General features: G+C 42.1%; 1 protein-coding gene across 1 annotated transcript; it reads left to right on the top strand.

Annotated features, from left to right (window-relative positions):
- Nucleotides 1-843: 843 nt before the first annotated feature.
- LOC311176131 (olfactory receptor 7A10-like) lies at nucleotides 844-1704 on the top strand (the record flags this gene model as incomplete). The annotated part of the gene is made up of 1 exon (XM_084241451.1): nucleotides 844-1704. One exon carries the CDS (start codon nucleotides 844-846, stop codon nucleotides 1702-1704), a length of 861 nt encoding a protein of 286 aa, XP_084097577.1.
- Nucleotides 1705-18910: the final 17206 nt, after the last annotated feature.

Here is an 18910-nt window from a genome sequence, read left to right as displayed (position 1 = left end):
TTCAAAGACTCATAATCGGAAATGATTATCACGTTTCCTCTAGAATCCACCTCTTTGTCCAACTGCATTATTTTACTTAACAAAATAATCACCATATGAAATATTATTTACCAAGACCACTTAGAAGAAAACTTGTTTGGGGCTAGGATTTTTCTTTTTCTTTTTTTTTTTTAAAGGATTTATTTACTTATTATGTATGCATAGAACAACTGGTGTACATGCCAGAGGTGTGGGGGGTAAGAACTCAAAGGATACATAGTGGGGAGCAGGACAGTCAGATCTACTGAAATACACTGCAGGGGAGCAGGTGGTGAAAAGGAGAGGTCTGCTGCACCATGTGAGTCAGCTCCCTGGCTGGGGATTGAATGCAGCAAGTTGCATAGTGCAGAGAGTTAACCCCTAGGCCACCAGGGAGGCCCCAGGGTTAGGATTTTTCGAAGTCAGTCTCACTGTTTTTTCTTCATGATTCCAACAATACTTGGATAATATAATTAGTCAAACATATTTAAAAGAAGAACTCAGGAAATTTTCAAAGAAAATTTTGACTTGGAAAAATGCTTGTATTAGATGTACCCATGGCTAATTATTGTCAGCATCAGGTAAGAGGCACTAGCTCGATAACATAAAATTCATTAACTGAATGTATTTAAAATGAAATCACACCATTTAAACTCATTCCGTGATTGCTCTGCTGTGGTTAAGTTTACATCACTTCTGTCTCCATCCCCCAGGCTCACCAGCAACCTGGCACCAGGAAACCAAACCCACGCCACAGCGTTCACCCTCCTGGGGCTCTCAGAAGAGGCCTTGCTGCAGCCCCTCCTCTTCTGGGCATTCTTGTCCATGTACTTGGTCACGGTCACTGGGAATCTCCTCATCATCCTGGCCATCGTCACGGACCCCCGCCTGCACACACCCATGTACTTCTTCCTCGCCAACCTGTCCTTTTCCGACATCGGCTTCACCTCCACCACCATCCCCAAGATGCTGCTGAACATCCAGACACAGAACAAAGCCATCACCTACGCTGGCTGTCTCAGCCAGTTGTTTTTCTACATATTCTTTGGAGGACTGGACACCTTCCTCTTGACAGCCATGGCCTACGACCGGTTTGTGGCCATCTGCCATCCCCTGCACTACACGGTCATCATGAACCCCCAGTTCTGCAGCCTTCTTCTCCTAGCATCTTGGGTGTTAAGTCTTCTGGATTCTCTGTTACACAGCTTAATGGTTTTGCGACTGTCCTTTTGCTCACAGCTGCAAATGCCTCACTTCTTCTGTGAACTGAACCAGGTGATCCAGCTTGCCTGTTCTGACACCTTCCTCAATGAACTGGTGATATATTTAGCAGCGGGAGTTCTGGGGGGCATTCCTCTCAGTGGCATCCTTTTCTCCTACTCTAAGATTGTATCCTCTGTTTTGAAAATCTCCTCAGCGAGCGGCAGGTACAAAGCCTTCTCCACCTGCGGGTCTCACCTCTCCATGGTCTCCCTGTTCTACGGGATGGCGTTCGGCGTGTACCTCAGCTCCACTGCTACCCACGACTCCAGGGACAGTGCAATCGCCTCAGTGATGTACATGGTAGTCACCCCCATGCTGAACCCCTTCATCTACAGTCTCAGAAACAAGGACATAAAGCAGGCCCTGGTGAGGCTCTTCAGCTGCAGAGCAGCCCAACGTGATAGGGGCCTCTTTCTCAGATAGTATATTCGGGAGCAGCAGGGCTCACAGTCCACGGACTAAGTCATGATCCTGTCATCACTTAGTCAGAGATAATCTGCTTGTCTTATGTATTGAGCTTGATCCCCATCAGTGTTTTTTACATTATAAATATGTCTTCTGTATTTCCCTAATTATTTTTAACTGGTCTGAAACCTGGGGTCAGTATTAAGTAAAGCATAGTCTGAATGACATTTTCTTCAGTAAAATGTTTAAAACAGAAAATTGGGTACTTACAAAATAAATACAAAAAAATTGGGTACTTACAATAATAATAAACTGGGTACTTACAAGATATGAATGAAAAATATGTACATCTGTTTCGGGTAACAACAAGCAACTTATGAATTATCTAGAGAAAAATCTTGTCATATCAAAGTATCCATGAGTGTCCAGGGCTAATACTCAGTTGTACCTAATTCTGTCCTTTACTTTCTTCCTTTTGAGGCTTTGTTGTTGACCCATAACATTCCTGTTCATGTCATTTTGCTCAGGGTTTTTTTCATTTTTTTCTTTCATGTAGAAGAACTCTTGTCCACTTAGTGTCAGGCAGGCAGACCTGACAGTGATAAACTCCATTGACTTCTCTGCCTGGGGAAGCTTTTATTCACATTCATATTTGAATAATTCTGCAGGGTGGAGTATTCTTGGCGGGAAATCCTTGTGTTTAGGATCATGAGCACTTCCTTCCTCTCCTGTCCTGGAGGGTGACTGGGAAAAAATCTGAAGAAGCCTCCATTGGATGCCTTTGCAAATCCTCTTTTATTCACGCATCCTGTGAATTTTTTTCCTTTTTTTTTGATTTTTAATAATTTAAAGAGTGGGGTGTCAAGGGTAGGTCATTTTCATTTTGAAATTTGGGTGTTATCACTACTTCCAGAATATTCACGGTTATTTCAATCTCTCGGTTTGGAAAATTCTCAACTATGATTTTTTTGAAAGGTGTCTCTCCTCCTTTCTCCTTCATCCACTCTCCCTGTGTTTCTACTTCTAAAGGAGTTTGACATTGTTTGTAGTGTTTCCTTATTTTTCCTGTGTCTATGTCCCATTTCTGTTTTCCTTATTGGGTGATTTATACATTTGGGTCCTCTATTTCTCAAGTTATTTTGTTGGCCAGTTTAATTCTACTTAAAACATTTTCTATATTTGTGTTCATTTACATTCAGACACTTTAGTGTGTCTTAATATTGTCCATCTCTTTGGTGAAGACCCTCCGGTTATTTTATCTTCTCTCTAAGGTCTTGCAGCTGCCCGTCTGCCCTGAGTCACCTCCCATAACTCACGGTTGTATTTAATGTTGTTGCTCCACGTCGCTGAGACTCCTCTGCTTCTCTCTCCTGTATTTATGAGCCAGAACTTCTGTTCTGCTTTTTTTTTTCCTTCCTGCACTCAGATGTTCCTTGATTTCTAAGTATTGATGTCGCCTCATTTCCAGGTGTACAGTTGGGGAGCTGGGGGTCAGTTTGATTGTTTCTCTTCTAGTTTACCTTGGGGTGAGGTGGGCAGTGGGGAGTCTGGGACATAAGTCTTGTCTCAGTTTGTTGAGAAGTGAACTCTGTCACCTCCACCTCCTCCCATCTCTCTCCACAGCAAGATCCAATTGGTTTTCAGCTGTCAGAACCTTCCACCCACCTCCCTCTGGTCGTTCCTGCCACGGATTGAGTCTCCGGGTGACTGGAGCTGGGTCTAGAGCACAGGGTTCCACCTCTGGACTCAGCTGGCCTGGCTATGAAGGGGGCACTATTGTGGGCAGTGTGCCCATTGCACAGCTTGGCACAGGCATTTTCCACAGGCAATGACCACCACAACCACTAGCCCTGCTGTCCACTGAGGTAACCGGGTTGCAAATGCTGCAAGTCTGCTTGATATTTTACAAAGAAGTGCTGTGTTCTCTGTCCCACTGTCTTTCTCTGCTCTGGGATCCATTATGAAGCCATCTGGGCTCTACCTGAAAACTCTGATTTCTTAACTCTGGTAGAGGCTGGAGATTTCCATTCCTGGACTGGTCACTGAGCTCACAGGGTCTCAGACCAGAAGAGGAAACACTTATGTAATGTTGGTGGAATGTAAACTTGTGCATCTATTCTGGAAGCAGTGTGGACATTCCTCAAAAACTGAAGAATATAAGTTCCCTATGATCCAATTGTCTACACTTCTGAGTATGTAATTGTAAAATACACACAAAACCCACTAATTCAAAGGGGTGTGCACCACCCATGTTCAGTGCAATTGTCAAGAGGCAAGAGGCAGAAACAAGAGGCAGAACTATACAACTAGTCAAGAGGCAGAAAGTATCCAAGTGTCCACTGATGGACAAATGGACACAAGATGTGGTATATGTAGATAATGAAATACAATTTAGGTATTAAAAGATGAAATTGCACCATTTGCAGCAACAGAGGATAACAACAGAATTACCCTTACTGAAATAAGCCAAACAGAGAAAGTCAAATGACATATGATTTCACTCATATGTGATAAAGAAAACAAATAAGCAAGTCATGTCAATAAAACACAATATACTTTTGGACTATGTAAGAACAATCAGTGGCTCACAGAAACTTGTGGAAATGGGGGGGTTAAATCAGAATCAGAGGGAAATGGTATAATGAAAGATAAATTTCAAATTTTAGCAGTGAATAATGCCGCATATACATGTTGATGAATAATCATGCATACCCGATATTTATATAATGTTATAATGTGAGGTTACTTCAATTTAAAAAATTAAAAGTGAAACTCAAAGGAAATGGAAAATAATTTAATGGCAGTGTCTCATTTAATAAATAGCTTTGCATTAAAATGAACTTATGTTTCAAAGTGAATAATAACTTATTTTAAGGTATAAAATAAAATGTATAAATAGTGAATGAGAGGAGCTATAAGAAATTAGGCATCCATACTGTATGGTATTTTATACATAAAACACAAAAGATTACACAAGCTTCAACTGCTTTCTTAAATTATTTTTAAAAAAGATGGTCCTAAGTCTGTTTTCTTGTGTATAATATTGTGGGAATAATAAACCAATATTCAGATGGATGTTTTAAGAAATAAGGGTCTGAAATAGTGTTTATTATTTTAGAATGAGTTCCATTTATGTCCAGTTTTTAGGGTTTTCAGGCTACATGGATGTTGGTTCTAACTGAAACAATAAACCAGTGCAGTTTATGTAGCAAGATATAAACACAAACAAAATCAACTGCCTTTCTGCAGCTGTTGAGCGCTGGGCTGTGAAGCTGCCCTCAGCCTCTGCAGCACCGGTTCGATCCCCGGCCACCAGGCGAGGGTCCCACATGGGGTAGCAGACCTCTCTTGTCGCACCCGCTGCTCCCCTCAGCAGCGTACTTCGTCACTCTGCCTGTTCTGTTCCCCGCTCTGGCTCTGGTGAATCCTCTCACCCTCCCGCACTTCTGACTATACTCAGTGCTTGTATAAATAACTCAATATATCTCAAAAAAAAAATCAGCTGCCTTCCTATATATAAACAATGAGTTAGGTGAGAAAAAAAATCAAGAAAATGATCCCTCTTACAATCACACCAAAATAAATAAAAGTTAAATACCTAGTTAGTAAACTTAACAAAGCATGAAAAGGGCCTGAATAAAGAAAACTATAAGAGTCTCTCAAAATAGATATAAAAAGACACAAAGAAATGGAAAGTTATTTCTTGCTCACGGACTGGAAGAATCAATGTGGCCACAATGACCATCCTCCACAGAGCACTACACAGAGTCAACACAATCACCTGGAATTATCAATGACACGCTTTAAAATAGAAAATATACATTATCAAAATTCATATAGACCCACAAAAGACCCTGGAAAGCAAAGAAACTGAAAAAAAAAAGGGAAAACTTCATTATTACAATACCAGACTTCAAACTGTATTATAAAGTTATAATAATTAAAACAATACTGGATAATTAAAATGGTACGGGAATATTATCAGACACAGAGACCAATGGGATAGAAACAAGACCCCAGAACAAAACCAGACTACAAATATGAGCCAAGAATGTACACTGGAGCAAGGAAAGCCTCGTCAGGAAACGATATTGGGAAAAGTGGGCACACGAGCAAAAGAATGAAACTAGAATTCTCTATCTCAAAACACACAAAAGTCAATTCAAAATAAATAAAAGTCTTTGATGTAAGACCTCCAACTATAACACACAGAAGAAAACTTGGGCCACACACTCTAGAATATAAATTTCAGGTGTGTTTGTGGATTCATTCCAGCAGCAAGGGGAACAAAGGAGAACATAAATAATTTGGACTATATCAACCAAAATGCTGCCTTACAGTTCATGAAAACAGCCCGGTAGCACTAACTCAGCCTACTGAAGGGAGGATATATTTGCACAGCGTAATTTTGACAAATAAAGACACATAAAGAACCTAGGTTTTGAGGTCCTTCCTCTCCTGTTCCACACCCACAGAGACGTGCCTAGTTCAACATGAGGTACCCCGCTGGTGAGGACACATCTGGTGGACGGAGAGAGGCTATTGGTGCTAGCCCATGTGCCATTAGATTGTCTGATGTAACATCGAGTTATTTCCCAGAACATGCCTAACCTGCATAGAGACCTGGCACGGGGTGCAAAAATATCCCTGTTGTGTTGTGTGGCAACGAAGTGGACATTAAGGACTGGAAAGTGAAGGAAAATCGATCTTCTCCAAAAGAATAATTTTCAGTACTGAGACGAGTCTGTCACAGGTCACTACAAGCCCTTCCGCTGGCTGCTAGAAAAGCAACTGGAGACCCTCACTTGGAGTTGGTTGTCATGGAGTTTGTTGTCACGCCTGCTCCTGCTCGCTGGGGCTGTCAAGGACCCTGCTCTGGCAGTGAAGTCTGAGCACAATTTATAGGTTGCTCAGACAAATGCTGCTCAGGATGACGATGGTGACCTGTGAGGACTGTGATGCCCAGTGTCAGGAGTGGGCAGTGCCCCCTGCTGCCAGCGGCACAGCATGTTAGCACTTCCCTGTGCTGCTAAGCAGGACTCCTGCTTACTTTTTGGGGGGCTGAGGAGGTGCACGGGCTTTAGAGTGAGTTGGCAGTTACAAAACTCTTTACTCTTTGGCCCTGCATATTAGCTGTTTAGGAACACAGGCATTTCCTTCTGGCATTTCAAACATAAGGCTGCTACAGTCACTTCACAATAAAAACAAAAACAAAAAAATCCCATTTGCTTTTGCAAAAGTGCCATTAAAACAAGGAGTGTGGTGTCTAAGTTTTATATAAAGGAACTCAGTTCTCTGCTTAATTAGAGTGGAATAGCACTATTGGGCATATGGGGGGTCTGTACCCCCCAAATATTTGTGCCTTGATGATCAAGGGCATCAAGTCAAGATGGGCTCCTTAGGCACAGACATTTGGAAAACTTGAACACAGAGTGTGAATAAGGTGCTGGGTAGCTACAGCTCTGGAAGGTGCAGGAGTTCATGATAAAGGAGTAACAAAAATAAGATGCACTTGACATCTAATCTAGTCTCTTGGGATCAGAGACTCATTAAGGAACTTACTTTTTGTCCAGTCCAGTGTCCACAGGGAACTCATGAGCTCAGAGCTTGGAGCAGGAGAGTGAGGTGTGGCTAGTGAGACCGCGTGGAGGGCGGTAAATACCCTGTCTCCCTCGGTCCCTCAGACTGTCCAACCCGGGACCAGAGAGGACATGATTCCTGTCTGTGGAGCCCGACCTCTGCCCAGGGACCAGCCCTTGGCGCCCTCCTGAGATCCTGTCTGTGACACAGCCCAGATCCATCCTCAAGCATCCAGGAGGGACTCTGACAGCTACATGGAGAAGCCCCCCTCACAGCACCCACCCAGGTGAGTCTCAGAGCCCAGCAGGCACTTGAGACAGATCCAGGGAAAATGCAAACTGAGAAGTTCTGCCTCAGGTCACAGAGATCAAACCAGGCCCAGGGACAAGAGGTTCCCTTGTTCTCTTGCTTGACTGACTCATCCATTTTTAATTAATTTACTTAATTTGTGACTCAAAACTGTCCACTGCTCTCAACAATACAGAGATGGTGCTGACAGTGAAGAGACAGGAAGGAAAATCTGTTAAGATGAGACTGAAAGGGGGGTGGGGGGCTTAACGTGGTTCCAGTAACGTTAGACAGAGCCAAGGAGGTCTGGAATTGAGGCAACAGGAAATAAAGTGTTTAATGGGAAGGGGATGACGGGGTGACAGGGTTATGAGCAGGGCATCTGTGTTGGAGAGATCCAGAGAAATGGGGGCAGATGACCTCACAGAGCAGCTGAGGAGAGGAACAGTGTGTAGTGTTCCCTCACAGCAGGTGCTCACAGAAGTCATCCTTTTTCTTTAACGTCAATTGGGGGAGACTGAAGAGTTTTACTTCACAACCACTCTAGCACTGGCCAATGTGCTCAGTTTGCTTGTTGAATTTTGCTTTTTTCAATTATAAATCGTGCTCATTCTTAGTGTTCATTGATGTACAGGTTCTGATTTTTTATTCTGGTTTGTGATTCAAATATTCAAACAGAATTGGAGTTTTTCAAAATAAGTGTTTTGCACTCAATTCCCCCACACATGTGTAGATTGTTGGACAAAATGTTGAAGGTTTTCAATTTTGTGTGGGGCTCGGTAGATCCTTTGTGTCCCGTTATGTATTTTAAACATCGGCTGTTTTCTTACAATCTTACTAGTAATAACCTATTATACACCTTGTGTTCATGTGCCATCTGCTTTTCCTCCTTACTCTGTCTCCTCACTTTTGTGATTTCATCTGTCATATTTTCACTGAGAGTTAATTGAATTGAAACAATGTGTAAGCTGGAGAAAAACATGTTGGTTGATTTGATATATTTATATTTTGCAATACGATTATCACTGGAGCACTAGCTAACACCTCCATCCACACACACAATGAATATTTACTTTTGTCACAGAATGATTCAGCGAAAATCTCTCGACAACTTAGAAAGTTGTAAGAAAGTACTGTTGACTATGGCACTATGCAGTAGTTTCCAGAACCTTATTCATCCTCCAGCTTCAAGTTTGCATCCTGAAACAACTTCTTCCAAAACCCTACCCAGGCCGGGTGACTAATAAGGCTACAGGGCAAGTTTCTGTGTGTTTATGTATCCAGTGTGTTAAAATGCAGAGGTAAATAACAACTTTTTTACAACATTTCTGGAGAGCTGATTTCTTTGAAAAGTAAACACTTCCTATTTTCGTTGTCCTCAGTGATTTGATTTACAATTCTCAGCTGTGCTTCAATGCACAGGACAAAATGCCCTAAAAGTGGATCAGAAAGTGTGTGTGTGTGGCTGAAATAAGGGAAATAATCCTTATTACAGATAAAGGAAACACAGATTGGACATCTGTCCCAATGAAGCTGTCTTCTACAATCCAGCATTTGGAATTTAGATGCAATGTGAGGGAAAGACATTACAGTTTGGCACAGCACATGTAACACAACCTACACACTAGAAGATCAGCAAATGTACAATGTGACAGGCAGGAACTTCACACGGCAACAGGATGTTAGGGCCTCCTGCCAACCTCTCACCTCAATCGCTACCTGGAGTGCCCCTCCTGTCACACCCCTACATCTGGTTCTGTAATTATGCCAGGAACACTGGCTATTTCCCCAAGCCCAATGTCCTCATGCATATATTGTTACCACATGAGTCTCCTTATATAAAAAATCCTGTTGATTTCAAAATTTTGTTCAAAGACTCATAATCGGAAGTGATTATCATGTTTCCTCTAGAATCCACCTCTTTGTCCAACTGCATTATTTTAGTTAACAAAATAATCACCATATGAAATATTATTTACCAAGACCACATATATACTTAGAAGAAAACTTGTTTGGGCTAGGATTTTCCTTTTTCTTTTTTTTTAAAGGATTTATTTACTTATTATGTATGCATAGAACAACTGGGGTACAGGCCAGAGGTGTGGGGGGTAAGAGGACTCACAGGATACTTAGTGGGGAGCAGGACAGTCAGATCTATTGAAATACACTGCAGGGGAGCAGTTGGTGAAAAGGAGAGGTCTGCTGCACCATATGGGTCATCTCCCTGGCTGGGGATTGAATGCAGGATGATGCATAGTGCAGAGAGTTAACCCCTAGGCCACCAGGGAGGCCCTAGGGCTAGGATTTTTCAATGTCAGTCTCACTGCTTTTTCTTCATAATTCCAACAATACTTGGATAATATAACTAGCCAAACATATTTAAAAGAAGAACTCAGGAAATTTTCAAAGAATTTTTTGACTTGGAAAAATGCTTGTATTAGATGTTCCAATGGCTAATTATTTTCAGCATCAGGTAAGAGGCACTGGCTCGATAAACATGAAATTCATTAACAGAATGTATTTAAAAAAACATCACACCGTTTAACCTTATTCCTTGATAGCTCTGCTGTGGTGAAGTTGACATCAATTCTGTCTCCATCCCCCAGGCTCACCAGCGAACAGGCGCCATGAAACCAAACCCACGCCACAGCGTTCACCCTCCTGGGGCTCTCAGAAGAGGCCTCGCTGCAGCCCTCCTCTTCAGGGCATTCTTGGCCATGTATTTGGTCACGGTCACTGGGAATCTCCTCATCATCCTGGCCATCGTCATGGACCCCCACCTGCACAACCCCATGTACTTCTTCCTCGCCAACCTGTCCTTTGCTGACATCTGCTTCACCTCCACCACCGTCCCCAAGATGCTGCTCAACATCCAGACACAGAACAAAGCCATAACCTACGTGGGCTGTCTCAGCCAGATGTTTTTCTACATGCTCTTTGGAGGAGTGGACAACTTCCTCGTGCTTATTTCATTCTCTAGGTTTGGATAATTCTCACCTATGATTTTTTTGAAAAGCATCCCTCCTTCCTTCACCTTCACCTTCTGGATTATCCACTGTCCTTATGTTTCCACTTCTAATTGCATCTGACATTGTTTGTAGTGTTTCCTTATTTTTCCTGTGTCCTTGTATCATTTCTCTCTGTTTTCCTAATTGGGTGATTTATAATTTTGGATCCTCTATTTCTGAAGTTATTATGTCTGCCAGTTTAATTCTATATAAAACTTTCTTTATATTTGTGGTCATTTACATTCGGAGACTCTTTTGTGTTCCTTTAATATTGTCCATATCATGGTGAAGACTCTCTGGGTCTTTATCTTCTATCTCAGGTCTCGCAGCTGCCTGTCTGCCCTGAGTCCTCCCATAACTCACAGGTGTATTTAATGATGTTGCTCCACGTCACTGAGACTCCTCTGCTTCTCTCTTCTGTATTTATGAGCCAGAACTTCTGTTCTGCTACTTTTTTTCCTTCCTGTGCTCGGATGTTCCTTGATTTCTAAGTATTATGTCACCTCATTTCCAGGTGTACAGCTGGGGTGCTGGGGGTCAGTTTGATTGTTTCTCATCTAGTTCACCTTGGGGTGAGGTGGGCAGTGAGGAGTCTGGGACTTAAGATTTGTCTCAGTTTGTTGAGACGTGAACTCTGTCACCTCCACCTCCTCCCCCTCCCTCCACAGAAGCTCCAATTGGTCTTCAGTTGTCATCACCTCCCTCCCCACCTCCTTCTGGTTGTTCCTGCCATGGATTGACTCTCCTGCTGATGGAGCTGGGTTTGTCCACAGGTCCCATCTCTGGACTCAGCTGGCTGGATACGAAATAGGCACCTCCATGGGCAGTGTGCCCATTGCACAGCTGTGGCCACAGGCAATGACCACAGGCAATGACCACACCACAGCCACCAGCCCTGCTGTCCACTGAGGCACCTGGTTGCAAATGCTAAGTTCCCTATGTTCCAATCGTCTCACTTCTGGTTACTTATCTGGAAAATACACTGAAAAAACACTAATTGAAAGAGGTCTGTGCCAGCCATGTTGACTGCAGTGGTACTTACAATAGCCAAGAGGTAGAAACAATCCAAGTTTCTATCTACTATCCACTATCAACAGACAGATAACATGATGTGGTATTTGTAGAGAATGTAATACTATTTATATTAAATAGATAAAATTATACCATTTGCAAAACAGAATTATCCTTACTGAAATAAGCCAACCACAGAAAGTCAAATACCATATGATTTCACTACTATGTGATAAAGAAAATAAAAAAAAACTGATCAATTCAATAAAATGAATTATACTTTTAATTCTGTAAGAACAATTAGTGGCTAACAGCAAGATGGGGTAAGGGAGGTGGTTAAATCAGAATCAGAGGACAATGGTATAATGAAAGATAAATTAAACTTTTAGTAGTGAATCAAAAGTTGCATAACATATAGTGACTAATAAACATGCATAACTGAAATTTATATAATGTTCTAATGTAAGGTTACTTCAGTGTAATAATTTGAAATGAAAACTCTAGGGAAATGAAAAGAATTTAATGGGAGTGTCTCCTTTAATAAATAGCTTTGTATTAAAATTAACTTAACATTTCAAAGTGAATAATGAAGTTATTTTGCGGTACAAAATAAAATGTAAAATTACTGAATTAGAATAGCCATAAAGAATTAGGCACACATACTGCATGGGTCCCTTCATACATAATATACAAAAGATTGCACAAACTTCAACTGCTTTCTTACATTTAAAAAAGTTGGCCCTAAGTCTGTTTTCTTGAGTATGATAGTGTGGGAATAAAAAAAAAACAATATTCACATGGATGTTTCAGAAATAAATACCTAGAAAGAGTTTTTATTGCTTAGGATGAGTTCCATTTATGTCTGTTTTTAGGGTTTTTAGTATACATGGATGTTGGATCTAACTGAAATAATGAACAAATTTAGTTACAGTGGCAGGATATAAACACAAACAAAATCAGCTGACTTCCTATTATAAACAATGAGATAGAAGAGAAAACATTAAGAAAATGATCCCACTTACAATCACACTAAATTAAATAAAAGTTAAATACCTAGTTAGTAAACATAACAGAGTGTGTGAAGGGCCTGTATAAAGAAAACTATAAGATGCGTTAAAAGAAATTGAAAAAGACATAAAGAAATGGAAAGTTATTCTTGCTCATGGACTGGAAGAATCAATGTGGTCACAATGAACACCCTACACAAAGCACTAACACAGAGTCAATGCAACAAATGAAATTTATCAATGGCACACTTTAAGAAATAATACATACATTACAGAAATTCATAGGATCCACCAAAGACCCGGAGAACAAAGCAACTGACAAAAAAAGGAAAAAATGTCATTATCACAATACCAGAAGTCAAATTATACTATAAAGCTATAATAATTAAAACAATACTGGCTAGTTAAAATGATCTGGGAAAGACAACAGACACAGAGACCAATGGGACAGAATCAAGACCCAGAAACAAACCAGACATATAGGAACAGTTACTCTATAAAATAGGAGCCAAGAACAAGAACATACACCGGAGCAAAGCGCCTCTTCAGGAAATGGTATTGGGAAAACTGGGCACAATGCAAAAGAATGAAACTAGATGACTCTATCTCCAAACACACAAAAATCAATTCATATGAATAAAAGTTTTGGGCCTCCCTGGTGGTACAAGGGGTTAAGCACCACACTATGAAGCAATCCACAGCCTCTGCAGCATGAGTTCAATCCCCGCCCAGCCAGGGAGCAACCCACATGGCGTGGCAGACCTCTCCTGTCTCGCCCACTGCTCCCCTCAGCAGTGTATTTCAGTCAGTCTGACTATTCTGTTCCCTGCTCTGTCTCTGGTGAATCCCCTTATCCCCCGCATCTCTGGCTTGTACCCCAGCTCTTTTATGCATAAATAAATAAATATTCAAGAAAAAAAACAAATGAATAAAAGTTTTGATGTAAGGCCCAAACCCATAATACATAGAATAAAACTTGGTCAAAACACTGTACAATATAAATTTCAGATGTGTTTGTGGATTCATCTCCAGCAGCAAGGGAAACAAAGGAGAACATAAATAACTGGGACTATATCGACCAAAATGCTCTGTGCAGTCCAAGAAAATATCACTACAACACTAAGACAGCCTACTACAGGGAGGATATATTTGCACAGCATAATTCTCTAACTAAAGACATACAAAGAACCTGGGGTGTTGATGTCCATCCTCTCCTGTTCCACACCCACAGAGACGTGTCAAGCTCAAGTGAGGTACCCCGCTGGTGAGGAGACATCTGGTGGATGGAGAGAGGCTATTGGTGCAAGCCCAGTGTGCCACTAGAATGACAGATGTAAAATGTTAGTTCCAAAAATGTGCCTAACTTGAAGAAATCTGGTACAGGGTGTGAGAACAACCCTGTTGTGTTTTGTGGCAACACAGTAGACATTAAGGACAGGAAAGTTAAGGAAAATCGATTGTCTCCAAAAGAAGAATTTTCAGTACTGAGATGTGTCCTTCAAAAGTAACTGCAAGTGCTTCCTCAGGCTGCAGAAAAGCAGCGGGAGACCCTCCCTTGGAGTTTGTTGTCATGCCTGCTCCTGCCTCACTGGGGCTGTCACGCACCTGCTCTGGCAGTGAGGTCTGGGCAGATTTAGAGGTTGCTGAGACAACTGTGGCTGGGGATGAGGACGGTGCCCGGAGAGGACGGGGATGCCCGTGACAGGGGAGGACTTTTGTTGGAGCTGCCCCTGTGCTGGCGGTGGTGCGAGGTGTTAGCACTTTCTGTGCTGCTAAGCAGGACACATGCCTAATCTTTGGGGGGCCGAGGAGGGGCACGGGCTTCAGAGTGAGTGCGGTAGTTACAAAAATCTTTACTCTTTGGACCTGCATATTTAGCTGGTTAGGAACACAGTAGTTTCCTTCTGGAGTTTCAAACATAAGGCTGCTGCAGTCGCATCAAAGTGAAAACAAAAAAGAAATTCCTATTTGCCCTTTTTAAAAAAAAGATTTATTTATTTATTTATTTATACAAGCACTGGGTACAGTCAGAGCGCGGGAGGGTGAGAGAATTCACCAGAGCCAGAGTGGGGAAAAGAACAGGCAGACTGACGAAATACATTGCTGAGGGGAGCAGCGGACACGACAGGAGAGGTCTGCCCGCCATGTGGGATGCTTGCCAGCGGCCAGGAATCAAACCAGTGCTGCAATGGCTGGAGGCAGCTTCACAGCCCAGCTCTCAACTGCTGGGCCACCAGAGAGGCCCTTCATTTGCTTTTGCAAAAGTGCCATGAAAACAAGGAGTGTGGTTTCTAAGGTTTTATATAGAGGAACTCACTTCTCTGCTTTATGAGAGAGGAATAGCACTATTGGACATATTGAGGGTGGGGTGGGGGGGGTCTGTGCTTATAACACATTTGTGCCTTAATGATCCAGGACAAGCCAAGACGGGCTCCTCAGGCACAGACACACTGAAAACTTGGACACGGCGTGAGAATAGGGTGCTGGGTGGTTACAGCTCTGGAAGGTGCATGAGTTCATGAAAAAGAAGTAACTAAAACTGGATGCACTTGACATCTAATCTAGTCTCTCAGGATCAGAGAATCATTAAGAAACTTTCCTTCTGTCCAGTCCAGTGTCCACAGGGAACTCATGAGCTCAGAGCTTGGAGCAGGAGAGTGAGGTGTGGCTAATGAGACCGTGTGGAGGGCGGTAAATACCCTGTCTCCCTTGGTCCCTCAGACTGTCCAACCCGGGACCGGAGAGGACATGATTCCTGTCTGTGGAGCCCGACCTCTGCCCAGGGACCAGCCCTAGGCGCCCTCCTGAAATCCTGTCTGTGACACAGCCCAGATCCATCCTCAAGCGTCCAGGAGGGACTCCGACGGCTACATGGAGAGGCCCCCCTCACAGCCCCCACCTAGGTGAGACTCAGAGCCCAGCAGGCACTTGGGAAAGATCCAGAGAAAATGTAAACTGAGAAGTTCTGCCTCAGGTCACAGGGATCAAAATAGGCCCAGGGACAAGAGGTTCCCATGTCAATTTATAATTAATTTACTTAATTTGTGACCCGAAACTGTCCACTGCACTCAAACAATACAAAGAGGGGCGGGAGAGGAATGATTACAGTCAAAATAAGGGGGGGTGCAATTGTACGGGGAATATAACCGAAATGAAAATGCATACATTGTGCAAAGATGAAAAATGATGTGAGAAATATATAAAATAAAATATTAAAAAAATCATACAGAGATGGTGCTGACAGTGAAGAGACAGGAAGGAAAATCTGTTAGGATGAGACTGAAGGGGGAGTGGGAGGCTTAACGTGGTTCCAGCAAAGTTAGGACAGAGCCAAGTAGGTTTGACGTTAAGGCAGCAGGAAAACAGAGCATTAAAAATGATGGGGTCGGCACTGAAGTGAGGGCCTCAGTTTTAGGATGGGGTGTATGAGCAGGTGAGCTGTATTAGAAAGATCCAGAGCAGCTGAGGAGAGGAACAGTGTGTAGTGTTCCCTCATAGCAGGTGCTCACAGAAGTAATCATTTTTCTTTAATGTCTTTGGGGGAGACTAAAGAGTTTTACTCTGCACCCACTCCATTCCTGGCAAATCGGCATAGTTTTCCTTGTTAGTTTTTTGGTTTTTTCAATTATAAATTGTGCTCATTCCTACAATTTATTTACTTAGGACCTGGATTTTTATTCTGGTTTGTGATTCAAATATTCAAACAGAACTAGAGTTTTTCGAAATAAGTGTTTTGCACTTAATTCTCCCACATATACATAGGCTTTTGGGCAAAATGTTTTAAAGCTTTCCATTTTGTGTGGGCCTCTGTCGATCTATTGTGTCTCACTATGTATTGAAACATCGGCTGTTTCTTGCATTCTTAGTGGTGATAATATATTACATACATTGTGTTCCTGTCACATCTGCTCTCCCTCATTACTATGCGTCCTCACTTTTGTGATTCCATTTGTTGTATTTCATTGAGATTTAATTGGCATGAAACATGTTGATTTGTGAAAGTTGGAGAAACACATGTTGATTTCATATATTTATATATTGCAATATGATTAACCCTGGAGCACTAGCTAACACTTCCAACCATACACACAATGAATATTTATTTTTGTCACAAAATGATTAAGAAATAATCTCCCGATAACTTTGAATGTTGTAAGAAAATACTGTTGACTCTGTCACAATGCAGTAGATTCCAGAACCTTATTCACCCACCAGTTTCAAGTTTGTGTCCTGAAACAGCCTCTTCCAAATTCCCCACCCTGGTGCATGGAAGCTATTTAAGTCTGTTTTTGGACCACACACAGAAGTGATGTCCAGTGTTTGTAGTTCTTTGACTTGTGTCACGTGGCACAATGTTCTTAGGTGCTCGGGTTGTCACAAAGGGCAGGGTGTCCTTCCTTCTCTTGACTGGATATTATTTGATATTTTACTATATAGAATGTGCATTATACCAACACAATATCCTGTGCGTGTATTACATATGTTTTACATAATCCATGTATATTCATTGGGGCAGTTAAGAGCAATTGTGTACATGTATTGTTTATACATATTTTATATCTGTATTATTGCACCATATTTTCTTAATGTGTCCACTGATAGATTCATAGGTTATTTCTATTTTTGGCACACTAAGCAAGGGGGTGCGGATAGCTTTTCAATGTCCTGTTTTCATTGCCTTGGTGCATGTATGAAGAGAGCACGGGGGAGTCTAACTTAGCTATTTTGAGGTGCCTCTGTTGTCTTACCCAACCTGGCTGAAGCAATGTATGAGCCCACCGACAGCACCCCAGAGCTCTCTGTGCCTCACTCCCAGTGCTGACCTTTCATCATCTCCCTGGGAGCTCTGTCAGCAGCTTTGAGGTGAGGCTCCTAGTTAGATTTGCATTTCCCTGGTGAGTGATCCTGAGCACCCCTTCATGCGCTTGCTGACCATCTAGGTGTCTCCTCTGGAAAACACATATTTAGGCGCTCTCTGGTATTTGCACAGGCAATGACTTCCTTGTGACATGAAAAAGCAGGAAGCCATACGTGGTGCTACATAAACTGAAAAGCTTCTGCATACAAGAGAGACAAAGGGACGATGGGCAGGCAATTTGTTCCTAAAAACAGCCCCCACCTTCCCCTCTCCTGGATCACATTCTTCTGTATTCAAAGGACAAATGATGTTTCCCTCAAGCATATTGAAATCCATTTTTGTTCATCTAGAGAGAAATGATAGCTTTGGATCTGCATTTTTCAGTGCTTTGGAATAAGTGTCATTTCCTGTTTTTCATTTTCAACTCTGCCATGTTACGTTTTAGAGAACCAGTGGATGTGCTTATGTTCTTGTTATATCTTTTCTTCACAAAGTCTTAGATTTGTGCTCCATTGTGCTTAATGCATTCATGCCGATCACACTACATTTAACCAGGCTTTATTTTTTTTGCTGTTCCATTTATTTTATGAACTAAAATTCCTTGACATAGTTTCTATATTAATATCACAAAAGTGGGCAAACTAGCTGGTGACTCAGCTCATGTGGATGTTACGTTATGCTAGAGAGCATTGAGCACAAGGAAATAGCACATGTGGGATATGATGGTCTCAGGAATAAACAACACGGAGGAAAGGGACAGACTGTTGGGGCATAAGCAGGATTTTAGGGAATATTGTCTGGGGCGGCCACTGCTTATTGGACAAGGAGCAAAACAAGGACCAGTTTATCTGCATCAAAGAGAGATCAAATCCTAAAGCCCAAGGAAAGCAAATTAAGTGATTCCACAAAAACGAAAAACCAGAGGAGGGACCAGCTCACTCACTCTGCATCATGTCACAGTGTGGTCACATATGGGGGAACAGGTACAAAACCAAAACTCAGATCAGGAGTCCACTGTCAACCCCATTACAGGTGAGTGGAGTGACAGTGGGTCAATCGGCCTGGGGGCCCTGGTGTCCAAGGCAAATGTTCTCCACCCGGCCTGGCCCTTCAGTTGAGGCCTCACTCACATGGTCTTTCCATCATTAGCAAGAACTGACTTTTAAATACTTCTCTCCTGTATGCAATGATGCCAGATTCTTCTTACTGTGGCCTAAAGTAAGATCTGTCTTTTACTGTGTGATATAGCTTACCTACCCACAGACACACACAGAAATGACACACACACATACACACGTACACATGTACACACGTACACACAACAGATGGAAGAGAACTGTAAATCAATGTCCTGATGTGTTCAGACAATGCACTCAGACATTTTTCTATGGCCTTTACTTGTTCTATTCTACTTCATTCATGTAAACTCAGTCTCACCCCCTAATGGATGTATCTCAGGATATGAAAATTCC

The sequence above is a fragment of the Talpa europaea genome, assembly GCF_964194135.1.
Source record: "Talpa europaea genome assembly, chromosome: 8".
Lineage (NCBI taxonomy): Eukaryota > Metazoa > Chordata > Mammalia > Eulipotyphla > Talpidae > Talpa > Talpa europaea.
Note: the sequence above shows the minus strand (reverse complement) of the source record. Positions and strands in the feature narration are given on the sequence as shown.